Source organism: Corvus kubaryi, unplaced genomic scaffold (genome assembly GCF_017639235.1).
Source record: "Corvus kubaryi isolate FWS band 111438036 unplaced genomic scaffold, C.kubaryi_AGA036_p1.0 136, whole genome shotgun sequence".
In the NCBI taxonomy this organism is placed as follows: domain Eukaryota; kingdom Metazoa; phylum Chordata; class Aves; order Passeriformes; family Corvidae; genus Corvus; species Corvus kubaryi.
Window position 1 is genome coordinate 8,976,741 of NW_024580670.1, and position 26,212 is coordinate 9,002,952.

The 26,212-nt window shown below is 43.9% G+C and overlaps 1 protein-coding gene across 2 annotated transcripts; it reads left to right on the forward strand.

Annotated features, from left to right (window-relative positions):
- Positions 1-741: 741 nt before the first annotated feature.
- On the forward strand, positions 742-26,212 carry IHO1 (interactor of HORMAD1 1). Of its 2 annotated transcripts, none has more exons than XM_042015920.1 (7): positions 742-4,151; positions 11,568-11,727; positions 13,081-13,238; positions 15,062-15,110; positions 15,742-15,829; positions 23,009-23,112; positions 23,882-26,212. In XM_042015920.1, the coding sequence occupies exons 1-7, from the start codon at positions 4,096-4,098 to the stop codon at positions 25,202-25,204; spliced, it is 1,938 nt and encodes a 645-aa protein (XP_041871854.1). In that variant the 5' UTR covers positions 742-4,095; the 3' UTR covers positions 25,205-26,212. The 2 variants fall into 2 exon arrangements, with proteins under 2 accessions (XP_041871854.1, XP_041871864.1); XM_042015930.1 differs by lacking the exon at positions 742-4,151 and adding an exon at positions 6,953-7,367.

A 26,212-nucleotide genomic window follows, 5' to 3' on the forward strand; every position in this document is an offset into this window, starting at 1 on the left:
AGCTGCATTGAAAACACAGGCCTGATTAATAAGCCTTTTCCTCAGGAGCATCGCATGAATGGGATAAATCAAGACGCTGAGTCACCAGCAAATTGACATCCCTGTGTGCCAACTTCACACGCTCCCTGCTGCTGATGCGGTGCCCAAGGCTACTTTTCCAAATTCAAGGTGGTGGCATCTGCAAGAGCCAGAGGATGCTGGAGGGGGAAGCTGCAGCGCAAGACCCCCTCACTGTTGTGGTGTTTCCAGCAGTGTCTTGGTTTGAAAGACAGGTGTCTGCCAAGGAAGGCAGGAGCCTCCCTTGAAATGAAAAATGCAACCCCCTTCCCTCCAAAGTATTATAATTTTGAAATTAGGGGGCATATAAGGGAAATGAGGAAAAGATATGAGGAATAGGAATAACAGCTCTTTACTATTTTATATATATCTATATGTGTATAACCAGTCAAACAAACAACAATAACTATGGCAGTAACAGCAAACAATCACAAACCCAGTCCCAGCCTTCTCGGCTGTCGGGCCCTTTCCCCTCGGGTGCAGTTCCGCTCGCAGCCGGCAGGGGCGCTGGCGGCTCCCGGTGAGCAGGGCAGGTGCGATGGTTCCCCCGCGGCTGCAGGGGGCGCTCCGGAGCGAGCTCGGGGAGCGCGCGGCACTGGCGGCCCGGGATCCCGGGAAGGGATGGGACAAAGGCTTCACAAACCCCTGGGCAGCCGATCCCGGTGTCCGGCCGGACCCTCGGGAACAGCAGGCTGGAATAGCAGGGACGAGCACAAATCCCGGGTGGCAGACGAGATGTATCAAACTCCGGAGCTGCAGCGGGAACACCGGGAGGTCTGGGCAGGCAGGGTGTGCGGGGGCTACGAGGTAGCGAAGGCTCAAAGCAGCGACAGCCCGGATTCCAGGGGGGCAGGGAAAGGCAGGCTTGGGAATCCCAGGGTTTCTCCTTGAGGCACACAAACAGATGGTGAACAGGTCCCTCTTTTAGTGAGGTGGGGTGTTAGGGTCCCAGTGCAACAGCCGCTCCAGTGAGCAAGCTCCACTCAAGGTAGAAGGAAGGCAGCCGAAAGCAGAAGCCCGCAGTGCTGACGAAATCCCTCCACAACGACGGCAGCATCCCTCCATCCCAACGCCGAGAACACCAGCCCACCCGGGGTGTACCCAACCCCCAGGTGAAAGAGAGTAGCCAGTTGGACCCCTCCCTCGTCTTTTTGTTTTTCTTAAACACCCAGTAATTTGTTGCCCTGGCAACATACATGGGAAAAATTATTTAAGAGAAAAAGAAAACAGGAGAACTCCTAAAAACCCCAACAAGCAGTAAGGTTGATGATCCCTGCCCCACAGGGGTTTGCCCCTTGTCAGCAGCACTTTGCCTCCTGTACACGCACTTTCCTGGCACATTGACCCACCGGAGTGCCTTTTGGCTTGGCTCCTCTACCCAAGTGGAACAGAAATCTGTGACCTCTCATTAAGCGTGGATTTCTCATTCTTTTCTATCTCCGCTTTTGAGTACAAGACCAGAATCCCATTTGAATGAGGGGAGAAAAGTTACCAAGAAAATGTCCAAGGACATCTCTGGGATGGAGAGATGAAGGTCCTGACCACTTTTGCAGACTAACATGTTATTAGTGTTCTAACATGAAGAACTCCTGTGAGTTTCTAATGAAATGTGCTATGACGTTAAAGAAGTTGACTGATGTACCGAGCATATTGCTGTCTATCTCCTGGAAGCTTCTGCTAATTTTTACTAAAGGAAAGACTACAAGGATCTGGCCACCCTCCCTAATGCTGGAAGCACAGACTGTTATTTCAGATATAAGGAGAGCTATGAGCTAGCGCTTGGCAACGTGGTTAATCTCCCCAGAGCATGTTATGGACGGGGGAGATGGAAATGGAGGTAGCTGTCAGACCTATAATTAAAAAAATATGTTTCCATATAGAAATTTATTTCCGTTGTCAGGAGAGATGGAAATACAAAAATCTCATTTATCGTATTCCACAAACTCACTAGATGTTCACACCAGAAGGCTCCAGCCACATCAGAAATAGGAATAGCTCTTTCTAAGTACCTAAAATAACACCTCGAGCCTTATCATCAGTGCGCACAGCACCGGCAATTCCGTTTCTAATGGCAGTGGAAGTATTGTAAATGGGTACAGGACTCTACAATCTCTTCTGCAGGTAGATCTGGGCCAACTTTTCAATCGTGAGCAATAAAATGGTGGAAAATCACTGTTTATGATGCAGTGCCATATAGGACCTGGATGCACAGCAGGGCTCTTGGCAGCAGTGCCATGCACTGGCCTGTACTACAGAGCTGTAGGCAGTTCAGGAGCAGAACAAGGCTTTTATTTACTCAAAAGGTGCAATAAACATCAACATTTCCATCAGCTTGGCTCTCTAGAGGAAGGTTTGCTTTCCAGCCCACGGCTGCCTTGGACAGCCCAGCCACTACCCTATCCCTGAACACGTCCTAGAAAATGAACCTGTCAGAGTCTTCTCATTTAGCTGGGAGGTATCAAGCTGCCTTGATTAATCCAAGCTACTTAAACCAACGCTAGTGCTATAATGTCAAGCAAAAACAATGCCGTGAAGTCACTCCAATAAGCTTTTTATGGGTAAAAGGCCAGAATTTAATTTTTTTATCTGAAGTGAAAGCTTTATTTACATAGGATTTGATTAGGAAACCAGATATATGCATCAAGAAAGCCATTGTTTTGACACCCCTGAGCTCCGGGTTGCCTTAATACTAAAGGCAAAAGAGAGTAAAGGGGAATGTAAATAATTCCCCTGATCTATTAATGAATTTATGTCAACCTTATTTCTGCGGTGGTTTAGTGCTTATGGAGTATTTTCAGAGCCAGGAAACAAACATTTTAACTAGTATTGAAATAGTTTTGAATTAAAGGAGGAAAAAACAGGCAAGCAAGCATGCCTGATTTACATTCCTAAACATGGGGGTTATGGAACCATAAGGCAAAAAATCCAGTAAAACTATATTTGAGAATGTTTCTCTGGGGAATGTTTAGATTATGGTTATTTTTGTCATATTTCTGATGGGTGAAATTAAATCCTTCTGCATTTCTGCCAGAGGTATTTACATGAGAGACTACACAGCCTCTGGAAATGAAGGAAATGGGTGCTGTGGCTGCCATGCTCCCATGGGAACAATCCTCAGTGTGCCAGGTTCCAAGCTTTCAGCTTTCTCTTCCTCCCAGTGCCCTGTGATGACCCCCTGTGCCCAGGGCTATGCTTCCAGATGAAGGACAAGGACTGGCTTGCAGAGTGACTGGAGCTGGGGCTGATCCTGAGTCCATGGACACAGGGTGAGATCCAGAGACCCTCCAGCCTCAGGGTGAGATCCAGAGACCCTCAGCCCTGAGGTGACCACAGGGACCCTCAGCTCCAGGAAAGGAGCCAGCGACACTCAGTCCCAGGGTGACCCCAGGGACCTTCATAGGACCTCAAGGCATCTCAAGCCTCAGGGTGAGGTCCAGGGGCCTCCAGCCTTAAGGTGAAATCCAGGGACCCTCAGCCCCGAACTGATCCCAGGGACCCGCAGCCTTGAGGTGAAATCCAGGGACCCTCAGCCCCTAACCGATCCCAGGGACCCGCAGCCTTGAGGTGAAATCCAGGGACCCTCAGCCCTGGGGTGAGACCCAGGGACCCCCAGGCCTCTCAAGTCTCAGAGTGCAACCCAGGAACTCTCAGCTTGGGGTGACCCCAAGGACCCTTGGGCCCAGATTGACCCCAGGGACCCCCAGGCCTGGGGTGAGGCCCAGGGACTGCCCCCGGGCACTGAGGCCCCTCAGGCCCCACAAGGTGGGCAGGCCCAGTGGTCGGCTGCATCCCAGCCCTGTGGAGGGCCCCAGGCCAGGCCTGCCCTGGGCCTGCAGGGCCATGTCCCCCTGGGCTGTCCCCACAGCCACAGGACACAGGTGACACTGCCCTGAGAGGGGCTGGCCATCTTCTTCCATCTCCCTCCTCCCTGCAGGGTACTGTGACACTATGGCTGCTGCTGGTGGGGAGAGGCCGTGAGGGTCAGAGCCATGGTGTTGGCTGGGGGCTCCCTGCCGGGGTGTCAGCCCTGAGAACAACATGAACTTCAACATCTGGAACATCAAGGAGATGCTGAGCACACCGACAACCCTTGGGTGAGCATGAGTGGGGGGAGATGGAGACGGGATGGGGTGTGAAACCAAACTCTTGGCAGGGGTGAAGGCAGTGAAGTGAAACATGCCCAGAACTGATCTGTGGCTAATTAGGGAAATCTAATGGGAATTCATTAGCCTACCCTGGAATCCTGTTTATGCCCCCAGCCTGCCAGCACTGCCATAGATCCACCATTGCTGGGAATCTAAAAATCAGCATCAGCTGGAAGCTGTACCCTTGTCCATTCAGGGTGTATTTGGAGAAGCCCTGTAAGCTGTCCTCATCTCATTAGATAAGTTAAGTGTTCCTCTTGCCTGTGCAGAGGACAGATAGAATGAATCGTGATGTGCAATATTATTGCACATTATGTAACTCAAAAATTATTCCATATCCTGAATTTATACACATGGCTTGTTTTTTTCCCAGCAGAAGCCAAAGAGCAGCTAGAACTCCCCACATCTACAATCTGCAGTGAGACAACAAATATTCAGATGTAAACATCTGGAGGGCAAATATGTAAGACAAGCTGCATTTTGTACTTCAGAGCATCCTTTGTATCACAAGGCTAAAAAAGGCAGTGGGATTCATCCTCTGTTTGACTCCAGACAAGCTAATTGACGAATTTGGTGCTCTGAGCCTCTGTTAGTTAAATAGCCCACTTACATAACTAACTTGTTCAAATTCACAGTTTTAGTCATACTGTCTCTTTGGCCAGATGTTACCACAATGATGGATGATAATGAAAACATAATAGTCATTTTCTTACCCATTATAAAAATGCTTGTCATAGATATGAATTAATTAAATTTTGTACAGATGCAGGGGGCAAAGGGGAGCCAATTCAGGGAAAAATGTATTTACATCTGTCATAGTTTTGTCTTTATAATTGTGTGTTGCTTCACTCTATTGTCTTCTTGGTACCTGCAGATTTATTTTGTTTGGTTTTTGGGGGGTATGTTAGTTTTCACTAAGTTGTTCCTAAGTTTGAAAACCTGTGACTTTCTTTCTGCTCAGAGACTGAGGAGGGGAAATTTAGAGAATATATTAAAAAGACATAATATTATATATAAAATATATAATTACACTTTTATATTATATACAAGATATATAAGATACATTTTTAAAATATATTAATAATTCTGTGGAGTTGTGCCATAGGGAAGGAAATGAGTGGAAGAAGCACAGATGCCTGTTTGGAAAGGGATCACTTGAATTTCTTCCTCCTCCAAAGTAGCCTATCACCTACAATGTCTTCCCTTGTAACTCATTAATTAATACAGGAAGAAAATATAGGCAAGATTTTAACACCCACTCCTCAGCATTCCACATTTTTTGCAAGTGAGTTCAAAAGGGTCAAATAGGGCATAAAACTTTACTGGAAATGCAGCTGGGTTTTGGCAGGAGGTAAGAAGAGGGAGAAAATTTTCTGTGGACAATTAACTTTTTCAAAAGGAAAGAAAAGTTTCCCACAGGAACACGTGAATGTGTGTGTATATTTGAAATAGGGGGGAAAGGTGTTGATTACTTTTCCCTCGCTCACTTCTATTACTAGAAACCTTTCCCACCACAGCAGGGTATGCTGTTTAATCCCCAGAAAACTCTTTCAGGGAGCTTTAGAAATGAAACATAAAATCAGCGTATAATCTAGGCAGAGTATGACTCACTCTGTGAGTTCTGTGCAAGTTTGAGTCAGGGTGTTACTTCTGAGAGCAGCTGCCACCAGGTCCCCAGGAAATGCAGAGCTCCAGTGATGCATTGCTCTCACGGCCACAGCTCTGCACAAGCCCAAAACTGCTCTGGGTTTTATTTGTTATCTGTCAGAGACACAAGTGCTTCTCTGCAACCCTAACAGCCTGAGAAATAGGGTGTGGGCAACCAAAGTCCCTGTTCCATCTGGTTTTATATATGAATATTGGCATAATAGAGATACTAGAAATACAGCAGAGGGAAGATTATCAGGTTAGACAATAATATCAGGGTGCCAGTTATTTTAGAGGGTGGAAGGGTGCCACATGACAGCTATACTGGGAAAGCTTAGGCTTAGTTGAAGTATATTGACAAAGGACACAGTTTTTATGGATTGAAATGCCAGCCTTCATTAGAGAAAGTGCCACATTAGAGCAGTGCTGCCGCCTGCCCAGCTAGGAGGGCTGGCAGAAGATCACAGATGATGCAAGAACAGCAGCCACAAAAGCAGTGATGTTTCAATCAGCCTTTGATTGACTGGATAAGCATCACAGGGGTGTGATGCTGAAAGTAGATTTTCAGACACCATCAACACCTGCCTCGACCACAGAGCTCGCAGGGGAAGAGACATATCTTGCCTTGGCCCTGAGCTGAGCACAAGACCCATGTTCAGGCTATTTAATCTTGTAGTGCTACCACGAGAGTGGCAGTAGGGAACTGGAGTCAGTATCTGCAGGAGCAGAAGAAGCCAAAAAATCCACTACTGTTAATTAAAAAAAAAAAAAAAAAAGACACTGGAATAGTAATAAGAAACCTCATTAAAAAATAAATTAAACTGTGCAGCCAGAAGGGTTAAATGCTTGCCTGAGGCAGAAAGATTATTTAGACTTGATTATTTAGATTCGGTATTGAAGTTATGAGAAATTTCTTGTACCATGAGAAAAGAAGTAACTTGCTAAATGCATAAAAGCTACTCATATACTGACTTCCAAAGACATCAGAAGCAGAGAGCCTGCCAGAGAGTGTGTAAGGCCAAGAAATTATGAAAATATTAAAGAGGCATTCAAAACAGATGCTTGAAGTTAAAGCCTACTTGGGCCACTACTCTCTACAATTTATTTCTGCTGTTGAGAATAGCTTCCAAGTTTAATAACCTCATTCAATCCATTATCCCATGAAATTCCATCCTACATCACAAGGTCACATATTTTGAAGTTGCATTTAGGTCCAAAAACAAGCAGAAACTGAAGGAGACAGCCAGGACAAAGACCAGGAGAGCAGCTGTAAAATTCCAGAGCCTCACAGGAATGAGAAACCAGGGCTGTAAGTGCAGGCTGGAAGATGGCTTCAGGCTAGAGAGGGGAGTGGCAAAATTATCCCTGTCTCCAGATGCCTAACTTTTAGTATGGTTGGGGATGCATTTTGTGGGAGCAAAGAGGGCTGCTCTACAAAAATCCCTATCTCCCCTTCAGGAAAAGGCTCTGTTATAACAGGCAACCAGCTCAGGACAAAGGGCTAACATGGATTCCAAGGTAAGGAGGGCAGTATTGAATCACAGCTGAATGAATAATGAATAAACTCATAGAAAGCAAAAATGACCTTAAGAAATTAAAATAAAACCAGAGGGATTTTGAACCTGAAATCTGGAAACTGGAGGCAGTGTTTGAGCTGAATAACTGAGAGGGATTTCGTCGTGGTTAATGCATTAGGGCCAGTGCCAGAATCTGTTTGTAAAAATTCCTTTTAGGATGTGGTGCAAATTATTTGCGGCAAGCAGGTCCTGCCATTCCAGAGGACAGGAAGCAGAAGAATAATTTTTTACTGTGACTGTTTCCAGTGAAGAGATGGCAAATGGCTGGAGGCTGCAATAGCAGCTAAAACTCCTTGATTTAAACTCCTCCAGCTCCCCTGCACCCAAGGCCAAGGCTGATCCTTGCTCATTTGCTGAGCACATTGGCACATTGGCAGGCAGCTGATAGTGGGGATGAGAGCAGTACAGCAGAACTAGAGACAGTTCCTATAGATACAGGCTAAAGCCAGGAGGAAGAGCAGGTGAACAGTAGCTCCTAGAAAGTGAATTGGATTTGCTGTGATTCAGCCCTAGCCCCTAAATGAGGAGGAGCAGAAAGGGCTGTGAGATTTTCTAGAGGGGAACCAGGAGAAGAGAGACTTTATGGCACTGATCTTACTCAAGACACTGCTACTATGAGAGAAAGATCTCTTCTTTGGGAAAGAGGCTTTACTGCACTTTGAAGAAATGTGTCAGAAAGGTGTAAGTGAGCTTCACCCACAGTGCCTGAGAAGAAGAGGAATGTTGGCACAGGTTCAGTGGGGATGACAGAACCAGAGAGAATCACTTATAGCAGCACTGCAGATAAATGTTATGTTGCAAATTGTAGAAGTCTCAGTTTGCTTTTTCAAATTACTCTTAAACCTTGGTGTTGGCACATAAGGATGGATCCAAACAGCAGATTACGAATACCAGTTTTAAAAAAAGATTGATGAGGCCTGTGACAATTTACAGTTATGAAGTTTTAGTTTGTCAATGTCCCTAGAACATCTAGGAAACACAAGAAGAGAGTAATTATTGCATACCATGTTTGTTTTGAGGCAAGGCAGAACCTTTGAATGAAAGGTGAATGTTTGCACGTGATTGTGCTAAAATATTTGGAGTGAAAATGAGAAAAGTAGAAAAATGAAAGAAGCTCCCGAAAGCTCTAACTCCTCCTATAAAGGGTGAATTTCCACTGGCAACAGGGAAACAGAGACTGTGAAGATCTAACTGACCCGCCAGATATGCAGAACGCTGCAGATTTTTTAGATCACGTTCATATCACATGAAAGGGTTGGAGTTGCCAATATTGCAATACTTTGCATTGAGTTAGGTGGGAAAATGAAATCATACCATCAGTCAGCAGAGGATGATTTACCATTTTTTGGAGCTGTCAAGAACGTGTTTTACATATCTAAAGTTTATTTTGCTTTGTATGCATATGCTAGTGCCAGTACCAAAGAAATGTTATGGGCACCAACACATGGATGATTTGAGGCATGGCTCATGTTAGCAGACAGCTAAAAATTCTCCTGGGGTAAACTATTGCATCAACTTAGGAGGGACTGCTAACTGGGATTGCATACCTGGGATGTTTCCTCGCTGTTTATGGGAAAGGGTTTATATTTAGGACAGAACATGCATCTCTGCATCTCAGGCATTCTGAAGGGAGTGGTCAGGTGGTTAGAAGAGCAGGAATTGCCTGATCATGGATCTGATCCCACATGTGATCACGGTTGTCTGATCTCTCCGTCAGGGACATGCCTGGGTCAAGCATGGCCAGGCTGATGGCTTGCCCAGATGGTCTTGTTAGTAAATTAATTGCCAGCAGTGTTAAGCAAGGGAGAAAGAAATCCATTGCTCAGGGGAATGAGTGTATTCAAAAGAGACATCTGTTTCACCTCCCCCTCCAATTTGCAGAAGTGCCATCATACCTAAACCAACTGCTGAGGTAGTGGACTTTAGACAGAAAAATTGGGCTCCAGAGCAGCCAACAGCTGTCTTTGGTTGTAGTGCAGAGTAAGCCTAGGAGGTCACTTGGCTCATAAAGTCCTCTCAGCTCAATACTCCTCATAAAATTTTTGTTATAAGAATCTTGTGCTTTGGGTATTGAATAACACAAAGGATCTGAGAAAACAAGCATATATGTGGGGTATGATATTCACCACTTGTACTAGACGCTTTCAAAGGGGTGCTTTATCAGGACAGTAAAGCATCTAAAGATTATAAAAACCCTTCCTCAAACTAAGAGGGAGCTTTTTTTTGGCTGGAAGACAGGAGGATTTAGAAACTGGTGCAGGAGATGTGCTGCTCACATTGCCGGCAGGGGTTCTGCCTGTGTGCAGTCATGGCAGCCCATGTGCTCGCATGTCTCCCCCACATACTGGCTGTAGATTAAGAAAATTTATATTTTTTACAAAGCTTCACTGAGATGGAAGCAAGAAGCTGTGCAAGTAAAACTGTATTCAGATTTTTTTTCTTAGCAGATTTGGAGTCCAAACAGGGATCAAGGGAGAAGTTTTGAATTCAGACAGACTTATCAGGCTTTTTGAGAATCCAGAAACCCATACCTCATCTATTTTTGCCTGCAGCTCAGTGTATGCAGTGAGCTTAAAGCCAAAAGTATTAATATGATATTGTCAGTGACACTACTGTATAATGGAGACTGAGCAGTTCAAGTACTGCTGCTAAATCCTTTCCCTGTTGTGTCTATATATTTGGCCTCCTTCCAAAACTGGGGATTAACCAAACATGTGACTGTTAATAAATGTTGGGGCGATCATCTCTTGTTATACACATGAATTATTCTCCTGTTCCTTCTCCCTTACTTGTATCATTTAATATGGAAGAAAAATCTTGTGTAAAATTTTCATTAATTATTTTCATTAATTTTGGTCTCTAGTTCCCAGCTCCAAAGGCAGCAACATATCTCTCCATCTTGGTAGCTCAAAAAAAGCAAGAACTGAGAATATAAACCTGGCCCAGCTTTTTTTGTGTTTGGTCCTAACCTAAACACTCTGCCTTGTGGATGTGAAGCAATGGAATAGTGATCATTTAGACAGAAAGACGGTAGATTTAGATTGATTATTATGAAAACATTCTTTCCTGTGAGGGTGATGAGGCACTGGCACAGGTTGCCCAGAGAAGCTGTGGGTACCCCATCTCTGAAAATGTTCGCCAGGAGGGATGAGACTTTGAGTGGCGTGGTACAGTGGAAGATGTCCCTGCTCATGGCAAGAGGGTTGGAACTAGGTGATCTTTAAAGTCCCTTCTAACCCAAACCATTCTACAATTCTTTGTGAAAAATAAAAGAAGTCTTTTGTATATATTTTTGCTACCAAAAAATTGAAACCAGCCTCCAACACAATGAGAAGCAGTGCAGCTGTGCAGGGAAACGTTTGTCTGAGATAAGCTGGTCCTGTGCCATGAGCCTAGTCTGTAAAGCAGGAGAGGAGTATAAGAGTGTTTCTGAAGAGGAGTAGAATCAGAGTAACACAGCACAAAATCAAGGGTATCTTGAAAAGATTTGAGTAATGCTCAAGGGAAATAAAAGTGCTTTTGAGTAGCATGTTAATATATTTGAAGTATTTCCAACAATTCAGATCAGTTCATCCAGCCATATGCTACCTCTATTAATTTGTTGTTCTACTGTGTCAGACTTAAGGCATGTGGAGAATAAATGCCCAAGAAATGTCAACTATTAGTCAGAAAGTTTTATTCTGTTGGAACTGCCTTCCCATTAATTGAAGCAACACCTGAGTTACAACAGAAATTGTTACCCAGAGTAGCTGAAAGGGAGAGATCCAGCACTTGCTATGAGCCCAAGGTGTCTCTTTAACTAAGACTGATTGACAAGGCAGGTAGGATGAGCTGTGTTAGATGCCCAGTCCTGGGTTTGGTCTTCTGTCTGCAGGACATGCTGGAGAAACACCTTCACTCCTATAAGGTGAATGTGGAGCTACCACACTCTGTGTGGATGTGGTAGTTTAAGGTAACCCATCTGGTTTATCTTAGAATTCAACCATATGCCATTGTAGGAACAGCACCTTCGAAGCAGAGAGTAAAAATTAACATGCTGGAGTGGGCCATGATCAAGCAGTTCCAGCAGGACATGTAGGGAATTCTGTTTGGCTTTTTAATTGCTCCAGACTCATTCACATCCCTCTCTGCACCATTTCAGGCCTAATAAGATTTCCATGAGGAACAGCACCGCCAGTGACTACTCGAGTCTGAGTGATTCTCAGCTGCTCTTCGGCTCCCAGTTCTGCCCGGAGAATGTGCAGCCGGCAGCAGCACCTCTGGAGCTGGGCTCGCAGCTGGGACAGCAGAACTCCCAGGATGTGAGTCTCCCTCTCAATCAGCCCTGTGCAGGCACACATCCACCACTCAAAGTTAATGGAAAATGCTGAAATCAGGTGGTAACATTTGCTAATGTCAGTAACTGCTGAAATCAAGCTATCTTCTTCCTACATACACATACTTACTGTGACAAGACAAAGTAGCAGCCTGGTCAGATGAAAACCCGGTATTTATAACAGATTGCTATAAATTATTATTGAGATAGGTATCATTTTCTTCAATCACATTTTTTGAGTTACTAAAATAATATGAAATTATTCTCAAGCTAATGTCTTAAGGCCACCTACCTAGCCAAGGTAGAATATTACATCTATTTTTCTTTCAAAAATGTTGTGTTTCACTTCCTTAGCTTTCCAGAAGAATGACAGCGCTACTCAGTGTTTGCTTCCCTGCACTGACAATGACCTTGCTGCATTGTTGTTATGGCAGATGTTTGGATGATTTTGGATAGGGATGAAGAGTTTCTACACTCACAATGTTCCTCCTACAGCTCATGGTTTCTGATGTTACCAGCCTCCACTAAAATAGTTCCTGCACTGCTAACAGAGAGCACTGGATCTGAATAAACACACCTGGAGCAAAGATTAGTAAAGAGCAGTGGTGCCAGCTTGGAGGCCCCAGGCTGTCCTTCAGCTCCAGATGCTATCTGCTGTCCTATGCATTTTGCCTAGGAGCAGTTTTCATCAGACACAAAGTAGGAAATTCACTTTTCACGATTAAAAAAATTAATGGAATTTGCATTTTCTTATGTTTTAAGGAAAAGGCATTTCCATTTTGGTCACACAGTGTCTGGAAATTTTGTAGAATGAAGCTTTCATATTAATATTAAATTTCTTTGAAAATGTGTATTGAAGAATGTGAAAAACTCATCTACAGTCTGTTGATGTTGCTAGTTGGCAGCAAAATGATGTCATCCACCAGGAAATTCAATAGGATTTTTTTAGATTCCTGTACAGGCAGATTCTCCTGACAACTTGAACTTTTTCACAATTCCAGGAACACTGGAATTCATTTATAGTCTCTGTCTTGAGCATAGAAGGGAAAAAGCCCTGCACACCTCATAATTGTAGCAAACTGAAAATCCTCAAGATGAGAGAAAAGCCTGCATCTGGAGGAATTTGGGCTGGGTCTCAGTTCCACAGGGAGCTGATCTAACTAGGCACACTAAATGGGGCATAATCTCACTAAATTCTTAATCTCCTCATCCAATCTAATCTGTCATGCCCAATCACTGTGATCTCTGTCTGCAAAGCACTGGATAAACAAATGGTTTCTTCTAATTAATGTTCTGATTATTTTTGTACTTCAACATTTTTCTTTTGTTTGTGTCACAGAGTGAGCCCAGTATTTTTACCAAATACCAGACAAAACCACAGTTATTTGATGAAGAAACAAGAGAAAAATGTTCACTTAATTTTGGTGCAGGAAGAGTGAAAAGTGTCTTGGAAAATTTTGAAGTGAATAAGAACAAAATAAAGGACAAATATGACCGGTATGTAGACATCCATTGGAAATTCTTTCCATGCTGGTGGTTATCATTCCCTGCAGCTCCTTCTTCCCCTCTTACAAATCATACATGACATAGCTGTATATTTCTCCAAGAAAAATATTTTCAGGTTTTAAATAATTTCTAATTGGAACGAGTCGCAAGGTAAGAGAATAGGGTTTATTGGCAATTTATGTAACACATTCAGCCATAAGCCCCATGGAACAGCAAAACTCTAACCTGAATTTATCTTTGTCCTTCTTTATCTAATCAGCATTGTTTCTTTTTTCTGTATTGGTTCTCTGTGAAAACCCTTATTTTTCAAAATTTTATAGGCTATGTGGGGACTGATAAAAGGAACTCTGAGCATGGCCTTCACATTTGGGCCAGATGAGGGGATTGCCAAACACACGTTTGCAGGTTGCATCTTTATAAGCATGCACATATCTCTAAAATTTTATTTCCATACAAGATTTTTATGTATTGTTTTTTTGATAACAGAAAAATGTTTTTTGCTAATGTGATTTGCATCTGCTCTTTGTCAGATGTCAAGAATTACATGTACCTGTAGGTCCTGAAGGCCTTTAAGGAACAAGCCAGTGATTTGAAGCTCAAAAATGAAATATGGCAAAATCCCCAGTGCACCTATAAATAATTCTTAGCACTGTACGTTTTGTAATGTAACATCCAAAGTGAAGGGTGTTTTTATTAAAAGCCTTTGATCAAATCTGGCTATGTATCTCTTCTGCCTTTTCAATGGGCACTATGTTTCTGATAAGGCAAAATTTGATTCTCTATTGCCTATTAGAGGAAGATTTTTGTAATGAAATAAGAAAGTAGTTTTAAATGTTTAGGCATCACTCATAATTATTCTTTATTTTTTCTTTAAATGGATTATGCTCCTTCCTACACTCCAGACTTGCTCCCAGATTAGAAGCCTGTTTATAGAAATAACTATATTATCTTTGCAAAGATAAGTGTATAATTTATCAATTTGTATCCCCCGCAAGTTTGACTAAGAAAATTAGTATCTTCCTTCCCATAAGTCTAGAGAGATTTCAGAAGCACTGCCTAATTCTCATAACTAGATTCTACCTGGCCTCTGCATATTTTTGGCTGTTGTAATTTAGATCACTCAAATGATTGACTTAAAATGACCTGAATCTTCAGACAGGAAAAAGTTATCACTTTGCTTAGCAACCATCCGTGCATTTTGGTGTGGCAGGTTAATCATAATATAGCCTGGTTCCTGATAGGCTGGCTCAACTTAAAAGGACAGATAACAGCAACCACAGGCATAATCTCAGGAGGAAAGGATTTGCAGTATTTGTTCTTCCTGGCCTGGGCTTTGTTGATGCTGAAGCTTTTCCCATGTTTTTCCCACAGTTATTTTAGTCCAAACACAATATCCGTGTATCGCAGCAACTGGCACGTCACCACACAGGCTGGGTCCTTCCGGAGCAGATAACATGGCGATCACACCCCAGCAGCTAATGGACAGTTGTGCAAATGCCAATTAAAAATTTGAGAGACGCACCAAAAATCTGAGAGTAAAAACCCCATAACTTCATGTAGATGACATACATGGGCATTTGTGTATATGTATTTTTTTCTTACTTTGCATTGCAGAGTCCGTGTTTTCCTAAAACAACTGAAGTGACTTCAAAGGGTTATGCCCCCTGAAGAAATCATGTTTCCATGCTTACATTACATACTACACTATGCCTTGCAGTGTTTCCTGACTCATTTTTACAGTAATCTTATCAATTTTTGTACACTTCATTAACTTATATTTCTGGTTCATACTTGTTGGTTTTTTTCCATTTTAGTGAAGTCCTAAGCTCCTTTATTTCCAGCATCAAAGACAGGCTTCAAGAGGTAAGTTACTTCAAATTCAGGATATAAAACAGTGAAGAGTTAGAAATAATATAGACCATTCAGTGTTCACTTTCTCTCCTTTACTATGTTGATATCTAAAATATTACATTTAGCACTCAAATACTTTAAACCAACAATTATAAGGTTTTTTGCATAAACCATTCACTTTGTGGCCTTAGGGTCAAGGTCTTTGGGGACTTGATTCAGAATTTCTCTGGGTCTCTGGAGCAAAAACAAGCTGTAGTGGCCATCTGCAAATACCAGGGTTTTTTTCCTTCTGCCTGAAGAAAGCAGTCTACTCTCAGGATTAGTCCCTGTGGTCTGAAGGTAAAGGTCTCTCCCCCACCCCTTCTATAATTAATTTTATTAGTTATTATTAGTCCTATTTTAGAGATCAGTATCTCTTTTTTGAAATATTTTCGGATTTCATGAGCCTTTTGAGCCATCCCAGATCTTCTTTGGGGTTGCAACCAGCAGCTGGACAAATTGTTTCAAATGACAGATAAACAACCATTTTCAGGCTGCTCCATTCCATGAGTTGCAATCATTGTTCTGTGGCATCTGAGGCTGTGATTTTGCAAACAAAGAAAATTGAATATTTTGATTTTCCCATTGACCTTTGTTTTTGCAGCTGCAAGTGGGCTTCGAGAAGTTTGAAGAAATGTTCGATTCTAAAAACAAATCCATTTTGGTTTGCCTAGAAACCCTTTTCAAGACAAGTAAGTCCTTCCGGTGTTCGTGTTGACAGCAGAGGGCACAGTCAACCTGCCAAATGTCACCAGTCTGCAGGCTGGGGTGAGCTGGGCAAGTCATGCCACTCACAGCTGCTCTCCCTAAGGGAGGAGAGAAAATAAGACTTATCCATGCCATGGACTTGTCAAGTTTTTCCATTCCTACTCTCTCATTTTTTCCCTTTCTCTGCCCTCTTGTACTTAGGTGTTGCATGGTTAGACACTGTGCTCGAATAGATAAACACAATCTCTGGTTTTGTGTTTTGCCCGGAGTACGGTCATTTTTAGACCATCTGGAGTACTAATGGAATACACAGTAAAAATAACTTAGGTATTTATATCCTGAGCATCCAGTTTCAGTTTTTAGGGCTTTCTCAGATTTTCATTTGTTACTTTGTGGTGTTCCATTACTCCTCTGTGCTTGAAGCGATTAAGTTTTGGATGTAAACAAAACTAGTACTACTCATTTCTTGAATGAGAAGCACATAGTGAAGCACACTATTGCCATGACAAAAAAGTGACCTCCAGAAAAGCTAGTAATGTAAAATACTTTTGAACAACTCTGTCTCTGAAGTGGCTAATCACAGAAATCTTCACTGAGGGAAAACGCTTCAAGAAATTGTTTGTAATTTAGCTTAGATCTGAGCCTTTGAGAGTACATTAATTTTTAATGCTGGTATGATACTTTATCAACACCCTGTCAGGACTGCTCAGAGCTTGCTCTGCTCTGTGCAAGGACAAGAGGCCATTTTCAATATACACAAGAAACGTTAAATGAGTTATATCTTGTGAGATGAAGGCAGCAGATCTTCGCAAAAGCACAATAATATTCAGTGTGGCAAACTGTGGCTTCCACAAAGCACATCTTTGACAGATACCCTTTAAATCAACAGAGCTCTCTCAGGCAAAAAGAGTGGATTCTGATGCATTCTGCAGGAGGCCATGATAGGCTGTACATTTGAAATACCAATCTTGTTGTACTAAGAACACTCCTTTGCTGTGCTTGGCAAGTGCTCTTGGTGGGACCCTAATGTAAACAAGAATCTGGCTGCTTTGGCCAGCACAGCAAGTTCCCTATTACAGATTTTCCCATCTCCTAATTACTTCAGTGCCTCAACTTGTCCACTCTGCAGCAGGACTTTGCCTAATTTCTCACACCTCATGCGCAGACGTTGTTGTCATGGCACTGAAAATCAAATCTATTGTTCATGACTCCCCCTTTTCATTCCATACCATTTACTCAGCTGTCCTGTTTCCTCTCCATATCCATTTTAAATGAATGTGCCTTGAATGAAATGAGAAACCTCCCAGAGGTGCATACTGCTAGATTTTCAAAGCAATTGAAAAGAAAAATTGGTACTTTCTGTAATGCATCATGCTGCAGAATGTTGAATATATAATGAAAATCATCACATGCTGCACAATGTTGATCTTTTTATGTTTCTGGGAAGTTCATCCATCACTGGTTAATTGCAGATAAACACTGTCATTTGACTGATAACACAGTGATGCATAATTAAGTTCCCACTAAATAGATACCTATGCTAGTGCCTTGAAAAGAGGCAATTCCCTTGAAGAACTGGTATAAAATTCCAAAACTCAGGTGATAAAGAGCTAAATTCAGAGCAAATAAAGTTCTGAATGCCAGTGAGTGATGATACAGTACCTTGGGATGCGGGTGACATGGCAGAGACACGTTAAATTATTGGCAGTGGAGTATTTCACAGGCAGGAGAGGAATGCAGAAGATGAAGAGAACCAGTGCATCAGGACATTCCAACAGCTCTGAAAACCAAAGGCAGGTGGGACTTGAAATCAAGTCTGTCTTCATTAAAGATTATAAGGAGTATCACAGGCTGCATTTTTAGCAGTGGGTAGCAAGCACAGTTGGCATAGTCTGCATAGCCACCAGGAGAGAACAAAACAGAAAATATTTTTCAAAATGTATTTCCAAAGTGTTTCCAAATGCTGTTGGACTGGCATGCTCTGTGCAGGAAGATTTTAAAGAATGTTCTCTTTTGAGTGTTTATCCATATGTGCTTGCTCACAGTGGTAGAGCTGTGTCTGGCACTGGAGATCAGACAAGGTTTGGCTGAGCAGCTTCCACAGAAGCACAAGGGCTCTGTGTCTTGCTCACATCTTGGTGTGCGGTGCACAGGGATGCAAAGAGGCAGGCAGACCCTGTGGCCTCAGTTCTTCCACCTTATATACATACAGTTTCTGTCGTTGACTTGCCCACTCATCATTTGCTCTGTCCTTCGGATTTCTACTCCTGTAGATAATTTCTTTTCATATTTTTCACATTTTAATTTATATACCTGCACTTCTATCAAAGCCTTCTATTTTTTAGTACAAATGCCGATTTTCACCACTCAGCCCTCTCTGCACTGCTTTGCTGTTCTGCCATCTGGTAGTTCCAGCTGTGACAGCTCAGAACAGCTGAATCCTCCACAACACCTTGTCTCCAGTGCACATGAGCAGCATCCTCCCAGCCAGCATGCCACAGGCAATCCTCTGACGCACTGCCATCAAGGGTGACAAAGTAATGTGCAATATGTCACTTACAGAGGTATGAGGTGATACCAGCTGCCTGGTGAGTGGTTTTCAAACATGACTTGCTTCCAGACTCCCCAGGCCCAGTAGCTGCTGGCAAAGTTTCCAGGGAAAATGGCTGTGTTTAAAATGAGATTTGAACTTGTACAGTATGGTCCAGACTGGGACACCCAGTTCAGACTCCCTTACATTTTGTATGGATTGAAAAGTCAAAAGGTTTGAAACTGATTTTAAAAATGTTTTTTCCATGTAGCTGCTAACTAGCCATGCAGTGACTGACAAAACTGTTGAGTTGAGGGACTTAACCAGACTCCGAAACATCTCAGCATGGATGGTGAGAGGAAGTGTGGATGTTCCAGTAGATACTGAAACTCCTCATTGTCACAGTCCAGCACTGTGTGCTGTAGCACAGGGTGAGATCAGGGGCAGCTCATCCCACAGTCCCACAATGCAGGTGCTATCTGATGTCTTGTGGAAAGGGACCCAGGCTAAGCCAGCACAAAAATGCCAGCTGACTGCTTGGAGTATATCTGAGCAGGATGCAGCCGTGACAGCCCAAATGTTTCACCCTCTGGCACAGCTCCATGGCTGCGCAGGGAGAACATGCAGCGCTCTGCTGAGCTCCAGAGCTGTCTTCCCTGGCCGTGTCTCACCAGGTTTATAACATCTCCAATTTCCCCTACTGAATCTGGGCGTGGGGGAACCAACCTTCTTCCAAACTGTTATTTAAAGCCTCTGTGCTGTTAGTGCAAGTCTCAGGATGAGCTGCATAGATGATGATGGAGAGACATCAGAAGCAGTTGCTGTTTAATATTCCTAGGCTGGGAGGCTCCCTTGACTGCTCAGGCTGTAGTTCTCAGCTGCTGGGAGTGCAGCTGCACCCGGGTACAGGCTGATTTGCAGGGAGGTCTCTGCAGCACAGGGTGGCAGCCCTACCCCAAGGTCCTTCAGCCTTTTATCTCATGCCAGATTTCATATTCCAAATGTTATTATTGTAAACAGTAGCATCCGAAGACAAGGGTACAGCAAATCAAAACACAGCGATGTTTCAGTTTGTAAAAAACTGCTTTGTTTAAATTACCTCAAGAGAGGCACAAGTCTGTGCATAAGTCACCCATTAACTGAGTAAAGATTTTCTGTCTGTGATCAAGTTATTGAATAACTATCTGCTGCAGGGTTTATTTGAAGAAAAGCTCTGAAGCAGCCCTTCTTGATCATGTTCAAAGACAAGAGACCTAACTTAACAGGGTCCTTGATCTGATCTAATTTGGCCATCTCAACACCTGGTTTTTTTAAGTCTCTATTAATGCTCATTTTTACTTTGTTTATTAGTGTTTGACAAGTCTGAACACTCCTCTGGGTACAGAAGCAGGGAGAGAAGGAGAGTGCCCCTCCTCTCTACTGAGGGTTTTTTCTGCAGAATACTCCTACACGTACAAATGAAATGCATTCAAAAGGCTGGCTGCTGGTTGCTTGCCTGCAGCATGCTGTGCTGAGTCAAATGTATGTGCAGATCACAAGCCCAGTGGATGCAGGACTATTTTTAGACAGAGGATACTATGTTGAAGAAGAATAGGCAGACTAGGGAAACCAGAAAGTTTTAAAAATAATTCTGAGCTAAAATTAAGCATATGAGGAAGAGCAGCAAGATAAGGTAAGCTTGCAGATGCTGCCCTTTCTGTATCTTCACTATGTAGACCTGGAAGGTGATAAAGTGACATGGAAGGAGTTTGTTCCCTTAGTCACTGCTGCTTTCCTTCGCTTTGTAGGTTGGCAGGCTCCCCAAAAACCTGCTCTCAGATTGCTGGTAGCCCTTGTGTCTAACCAGAGAGATGAAAAGGCCCACTCAAACATTCACTCCCCTGTTACAAACCCATTCTGCAAGTCATAGATTTCCGGGTTTCTAAAACAGTCTAAATCTGTCAGAGAAAGACACTAGAAGATTAAAAACAACAACCAAATTGTCTGCAACAGCATATTGTTTGAAATATGTGCAGATAATCCTCATAAATAAGCCAAGCTCCTACAGAGAAAAAGGCAAAGCCATGTGGTGATGTTCATCCTGAAATAATGCAGAAATTCCACTCGAGCCCAAGTCTGGGAGATGGTTTTAATTCAATGTGTGTGAGGAAGATGCATGGATGAGGCAACTGCGAGATTCCTTCTCCCAGATGACAGCTGTGTGCACTGTGCCCAAGCAGGGTGCCTTCATAGGAGGCAAAGTTAAAAACACAGCTGGGAACAGGGGATTCCTGGTGCCAGGAGGTGCCATTCCCTATGTCTATCCCTGAGCGGCGCCTCCAGCCCTCTGCCACTCCACACTTCGGCTTTGCGTGGCTGAATGAGACAAACACTTTCAATCTCCTTTCATAAGAGGAGATTACCATGTAAGCACTTAATTAACTTGTAGCTTTCCTCTGCCCATGTCTCAGTTCAATCTCTTTCTTTCCTTGCACATAGATAGCTGGGAAGGCGTATGGGCTTCCTGACATCCTGGGGTGCACAGCAGTTCTGTCAGCCAGAGCTGGTGCACCACCACACACCACACTGCCCTGTCTCACCTGTAGCCTCTGGTGCTGGCATTTGCATCCTTGTGTCACTTGCTAGTTAACTGAATGCCCTTTGGCTTTTGCACTCAGGTGACTACAGCAGGTTTTAAGCATATTTGGCTCATGAGAAGGCCTTGACAAGCACCTTTCAGAGCTCCCTTGTCCCTCATGACACCCTGCTCAAGAGCTGATATTTTCCCTTTAGTTGGGGCTTATTTTTTAAGTTTCCCGTTATTTTTTCTCCTTTTTTTTTTTTTTAATATTACATTACAACTTCCACTGAAAAGCTTTGTTTGAATCTACAGAAAGGCCACTGTGTTGTCTTTGTCAAAGAAGTCACCTGCCTTGTCTTAGTGCATTAAATCACAATCCACCTTTTATAAAATCATGTCCCATCTTATTCCATTTCCCTCCATATCTTCAAGTACTTTTCTCCTAAAAGTCTGTTCTAAAACCTCGCACCATATGAGAACAAATTACTAAGCCCATAATTGCTCAGATTTTTTTCCTTTCTTCCTTCCCAAATTTTCAGAACATCCCTGTTTTTTTCACAGAAGCAAAGCCTATACAATCACTTTCTGCCTGCCACTCCCTAATAGCTTTTAGCTCTTTAACCAATTCCAACTACAGTTTGACAGAAGGGCACAGCTCACTAAGATAATTAAGTCCCTGAAAGCTTAATGAAAATAGCTGAGCAGGAGGAGAAGGGATCCCCAGTGCCCTGCAGCTCTGCAGCCTATGAGCACAGCACTGTGGGGCAAGAGGTGCTCAGCAAGGAGCTGAGATAAACACTGGTGAGCAGGAACAGCTTCAGATGGGCTTTCAGCTCCTCTGACACCAAAGTCAATCAAACACCTTGGATCTGTAGCAAAAGTAGATTCATTAATTGCACAGCTCTTGTAGCCACTTGTTGAAATGTAGGTTTTATTCTGATTTTTCTCAGGTACGCAGTGCTGCTCCAGCACTCCAGGGTTTCAGCTCTCCTGGCCCATTGGTTTGGCAGTGGTTTAATTCAGCAAGAGTGCTTTGGATCCTCTTTTCTGCCGACCAGCCAACATTCCACACCATCTGCACACACCTTCCTGCACCCTTCACAGGAAAGACCAGACGTGTTTAGCTCTTTCTCTCCACTCTTTCTCAGCTCTTTCTCTCTGTCCTAATTTACGATTTTAAAGGAGACTTCCAAAGGATTGCTAAAGATTTTTCATCTCCACACACACTGCAAACTGTGTTCCCATCCTATAGCATAGCAGGCACAGCAGTGGTTCCTATAAGAGTAATTTAAGCTGTATGGGGGGAGTTATGTTCTTATCCCATCATATAACACAAATCCCTGGGGTTTTATCAGTTTTTCAACAAGACTGACTGAAGCCAAGAGCAACTTGCTCCAATTTAAAACCCTCCCAGGGAGCCTGTGCCTCCACAGGACACTGCTGGGGCCCCCACTACCAAGTGGGGGGCTCAGGTGGTTTCTGACCCCATCTCTTCCCATGACCAGCAAATGGAAATTCCAATTCTTTGCACACTCCTTCATCATTTCCCTCTATTCGTTCCAGCAGTTTTCCTTCAGTTTTTAGCCTCCTGTGCATTTTTGACACAGTTTCTCTGGTTGCACTTCTTAGCCATTAACCTCTTACACCTCCATCCTGTTTACCATCACCTGGTTGCATCAGAGTGTTGGTTATGCGGGGGTGGATCAGCTATACTGGGGTCCCCCTGCCTTGGCCATGCCTGTTGTGCACCTGGCAGACAACGAAGCCTCAGCCTTCCCTGTGCTGAGCCTACCAAATTCTGCAGCTTTGCACAGCCTCCCTTCTCCAGCTGCCATGTTAACAGAGTGCAGTAAAGGAGGTTTGGCCTATGTGCAGCATCTTACAAATTTCAAGTGCCTTTCATTAAACATCCCCCCCCATTGTCCACTGCTCAGGGTTTGGGGAGATCACAGCAGGAGAATCATGTGGTGATTCATGCCAAGCCATGCAGGAAGTAGCAATAGTATTGATAGTACTTTATTCACATTTACAAATGAAAAACCAAATGTGTTTTTTATTGATTTCCCTGTTTAGTGGAAGATGCTCTTCAAAGTCACTGCAGCTTGGTGCTGAAAGCTTTGACAGATAAAAGCCAAATGGAGCAGGCACTGCTGGAGATGGAGAGGAGACTTGCAGCCGTAAGTGAAGAAATTAATCTTTTATTCTGAATCCTCATTCTGAATTTCTCCTACTTCTTCAAAATACTGAATATTAAATTGCCTTCGAATGGTGGATTATAAAGCAGACTGCTCCTGTTATAATGAAAGAGGAAAGACATATTAAATGCTAATTCCAGGCCAGTTACTGACAGAGGCTTACCCAAGAGCTGGCTAAGAGTGCTGTAAGCTCTGATGAAGCCCTGGTCAGCAAGAGAAGCCAACAGTGCCTTGTTGTGGCAGGCCGTGATGGAGCACTCCCTGCTTCCTCACCTGACACATGCCTTCGCTGGAGGAGGTGGTGCAGTGCATGTCTGTGAGGGGTGAGCACCTCACAGAAGTGCAGCACCTTGTCCCTTCAGCCAGGTGTTTTCCAGGGGGAGGAAAAAAGACATGAAAAGAAAACAAAGTGGATGTCAGAGACATGAGAATGAACTGTCGAAGACCTCCTGAACAGGTCTGGTTTCTCCAAAGGCCCTGCTGCAGGAATTGCTTTTGGCAAGGATGTGTCACACCAGCATGTGAGAAGGCAGTGCTCCTAGGAGAGGGGGTACACCGTGGGTTAGGGGGATGCTCCAGTCTCAAACCTCTCACCTTTATGGGACAGTTTGAGGATACGTATTACACAGGAAGATACAAATTGCTAATCTTCATGTCAATACCAAACTGACACATGGTACCTAAAACTTTATTACTCTTGTGCCTTTTTGTGGGTTTTTTACTGCTTCTGCTCTGCTTTTTGCTTCCCTAGAAAGATGTGGAGATTTTGGATATGAAATCCAGTATCCAGCTGCTGAAGGAGGGTCTGGAGTCTCTGCCAGCCCAGATGAATGACCAGTTCCTGAAAGTGTGTAAAGAACTTGGCTTCCAGAAGCTCTGTAATACCTCAGCTGAGCAGCACATGCTTGTGTCTAGTGCCAGCCTGCCCCCTCACATGACAGATAAGTCTGTCCAGACATCCCCTGGGCTGCACCAGCACTGTGTCCTGAGTGAGGAGCACCCACACTGGCCATGCTGCCCAGGGAGGGGAGTTTGCAGCTGCTCAGGCCGGTCTCATTTCCCCTGTGTGACAGTGGGGCAGCAACACGGAGACTCCCCTGGAAGGAACCAGGTTACTGGAGATGGCACATCTAAGGGTGACCTAAACCCAGCCTCAGGAGACAAAGCCAGCCCCATTGCTACAGCAGCCTGTGGCAGAGCAAACACCTTTTTGCAGGAGGTGAAATACAGCTTGGAGACACAGAGCTCTGCTGCCCATCCTTGCATGTGCTGTGCTGGCAGACACTTTCTGGGGAGTAGTCAGAAGAAACACTGTCCTGTGCTCCCAGAAGTGCCTCCTCCAACCCCACTGAGGAAGGCGTTCAAGAGAGGCACTCAAGGGTTTGAACCACTGACACCATCACAGCAGCAGCAGCCTCAAGTTTGCCACCATTCTGCACAGAAAGTGACACCTGGGCAAAGATACAGCAACTGGTCCACAGACCACGAGGTGGAGAAGGCAGCTGTAGGGAACAAAACAAAACAGAGTCCTGGAAGGATGTCCTGGAAAAAAGCAATAGGGAGAAAGAAAACGTACTCCACTAAGAGGAAAGGTGAACACTCTGGATGTGCTGACAGTGGGATGAAGCAGAGGAAGGCAAATGGGACTATTGACCTGGAAAGCTCCAGAAAAAATTGCCTTCCCAGATACTTGGTTGATCTCAATTCAGAAAACTCTGACCCAGTTTTTGCAGCTCCCCATCAGCAGATCCTCAGCAGTGCTCAGCTGGGGCTTTCAAAGAATTTCCCACCGGTGCCGTGCTCTGATAAAAGCCTGCAACAACTTGCAAGCAGAAGAAAGAGAAGTCTCGAAATTAAAAAAAGAGTGGATGTTTCCAGTGTAAGAAGGTATCTCTTGGATTCCTCTCCTGAGGAGGATGTACTTTCCCTGTGTAGCACAACAGGTGTAAAGCAAATGAGCTGCTTCAGCCTCCAAAGCCCCTCAAGCTCCAAGAAACCACATCCTGTCAATCCGCTGGCTCAGCAGAACACAGCCTGTTGCTCTTTACTGTTTGATTGTGATTCTTCTGATTGAAGGGGTTTATTTCATGCTCAGAGCCCTTAGTGCAGGATGACCATTTCAGTTGCAGTTTATTCCTCTAGGTGTGTTACCTGCTTAGTCAGAGGCAAGACTCAGGCCTGGATGCTTGAAGTGCTGTTGCCCAGTTTGAGATATTATAAGGGACTATGTGGGGTTTGAGCAGGGCTCTGCCCTGGTTTGGAAAGCTGAGGGGATCTATATTGCTTTCCTTGCCCACTCCCAGCAGAGATACCATGGGCTTGAGTTACCAAAGTATTTACACAGCAGGGAAGTACCTGACATTCCCAGGGAGGAGAGGGCTGGCAGAGCAGACGGTCAGGCCAGTCATATTTGGCACTGAGATCTACTGGAAACTCCTCACCTAGATCGATATAATGCTATCTCTGTGGCCAGAAGCTTCACTCTGTTTCTCACTCGTAGTATCTCTGTCACTTTGTTGTGTAAAAGTTCAGGTTTTTAGTAGAATAGTGTTGTTCTGGTTGATTTTGATCAGGTTCAGATTTGTCTCGGGAGTTGTTTGTGACCTTTGGGCAGGGACAGGTTTAACTGAGGAAAACCAAACCCCAGCGTCTCAGGTTCCTCCATTATTATATCTCTTCTCCTTACAGGCTGATATTCCTTGGTTTCAGAGATTCCAGGAAGTTATTTTGTTTCTACTTTATTTGTCTTTTGTATCTCTTGGCTGATTACAGAATTTTCAAGGGCAGTGGTTCTCAGAGACCAAAGATACAGCAGGCAGATCCAGCAGATGAGATGCTGGACAGTCCGAATTCCCACAGACCAACTCTTTTCAGGGTACCCAGCTGTGACTGTGGGCAGCTCCCACTGCTTTGGGCATTTGTGTCACGTTTGATTTTTGATCTGAAATGTTACCAGCAAAAGAAGCATTTTGGTGTTGACAAAACCATATTGCCACAAATCCAAATTATCCAGCTTTGTCATCCCGAGGGAAATGGCTGGGATCCCTTTTTTTCTGGCTTAAATAAATTCATCTTCAGCAAA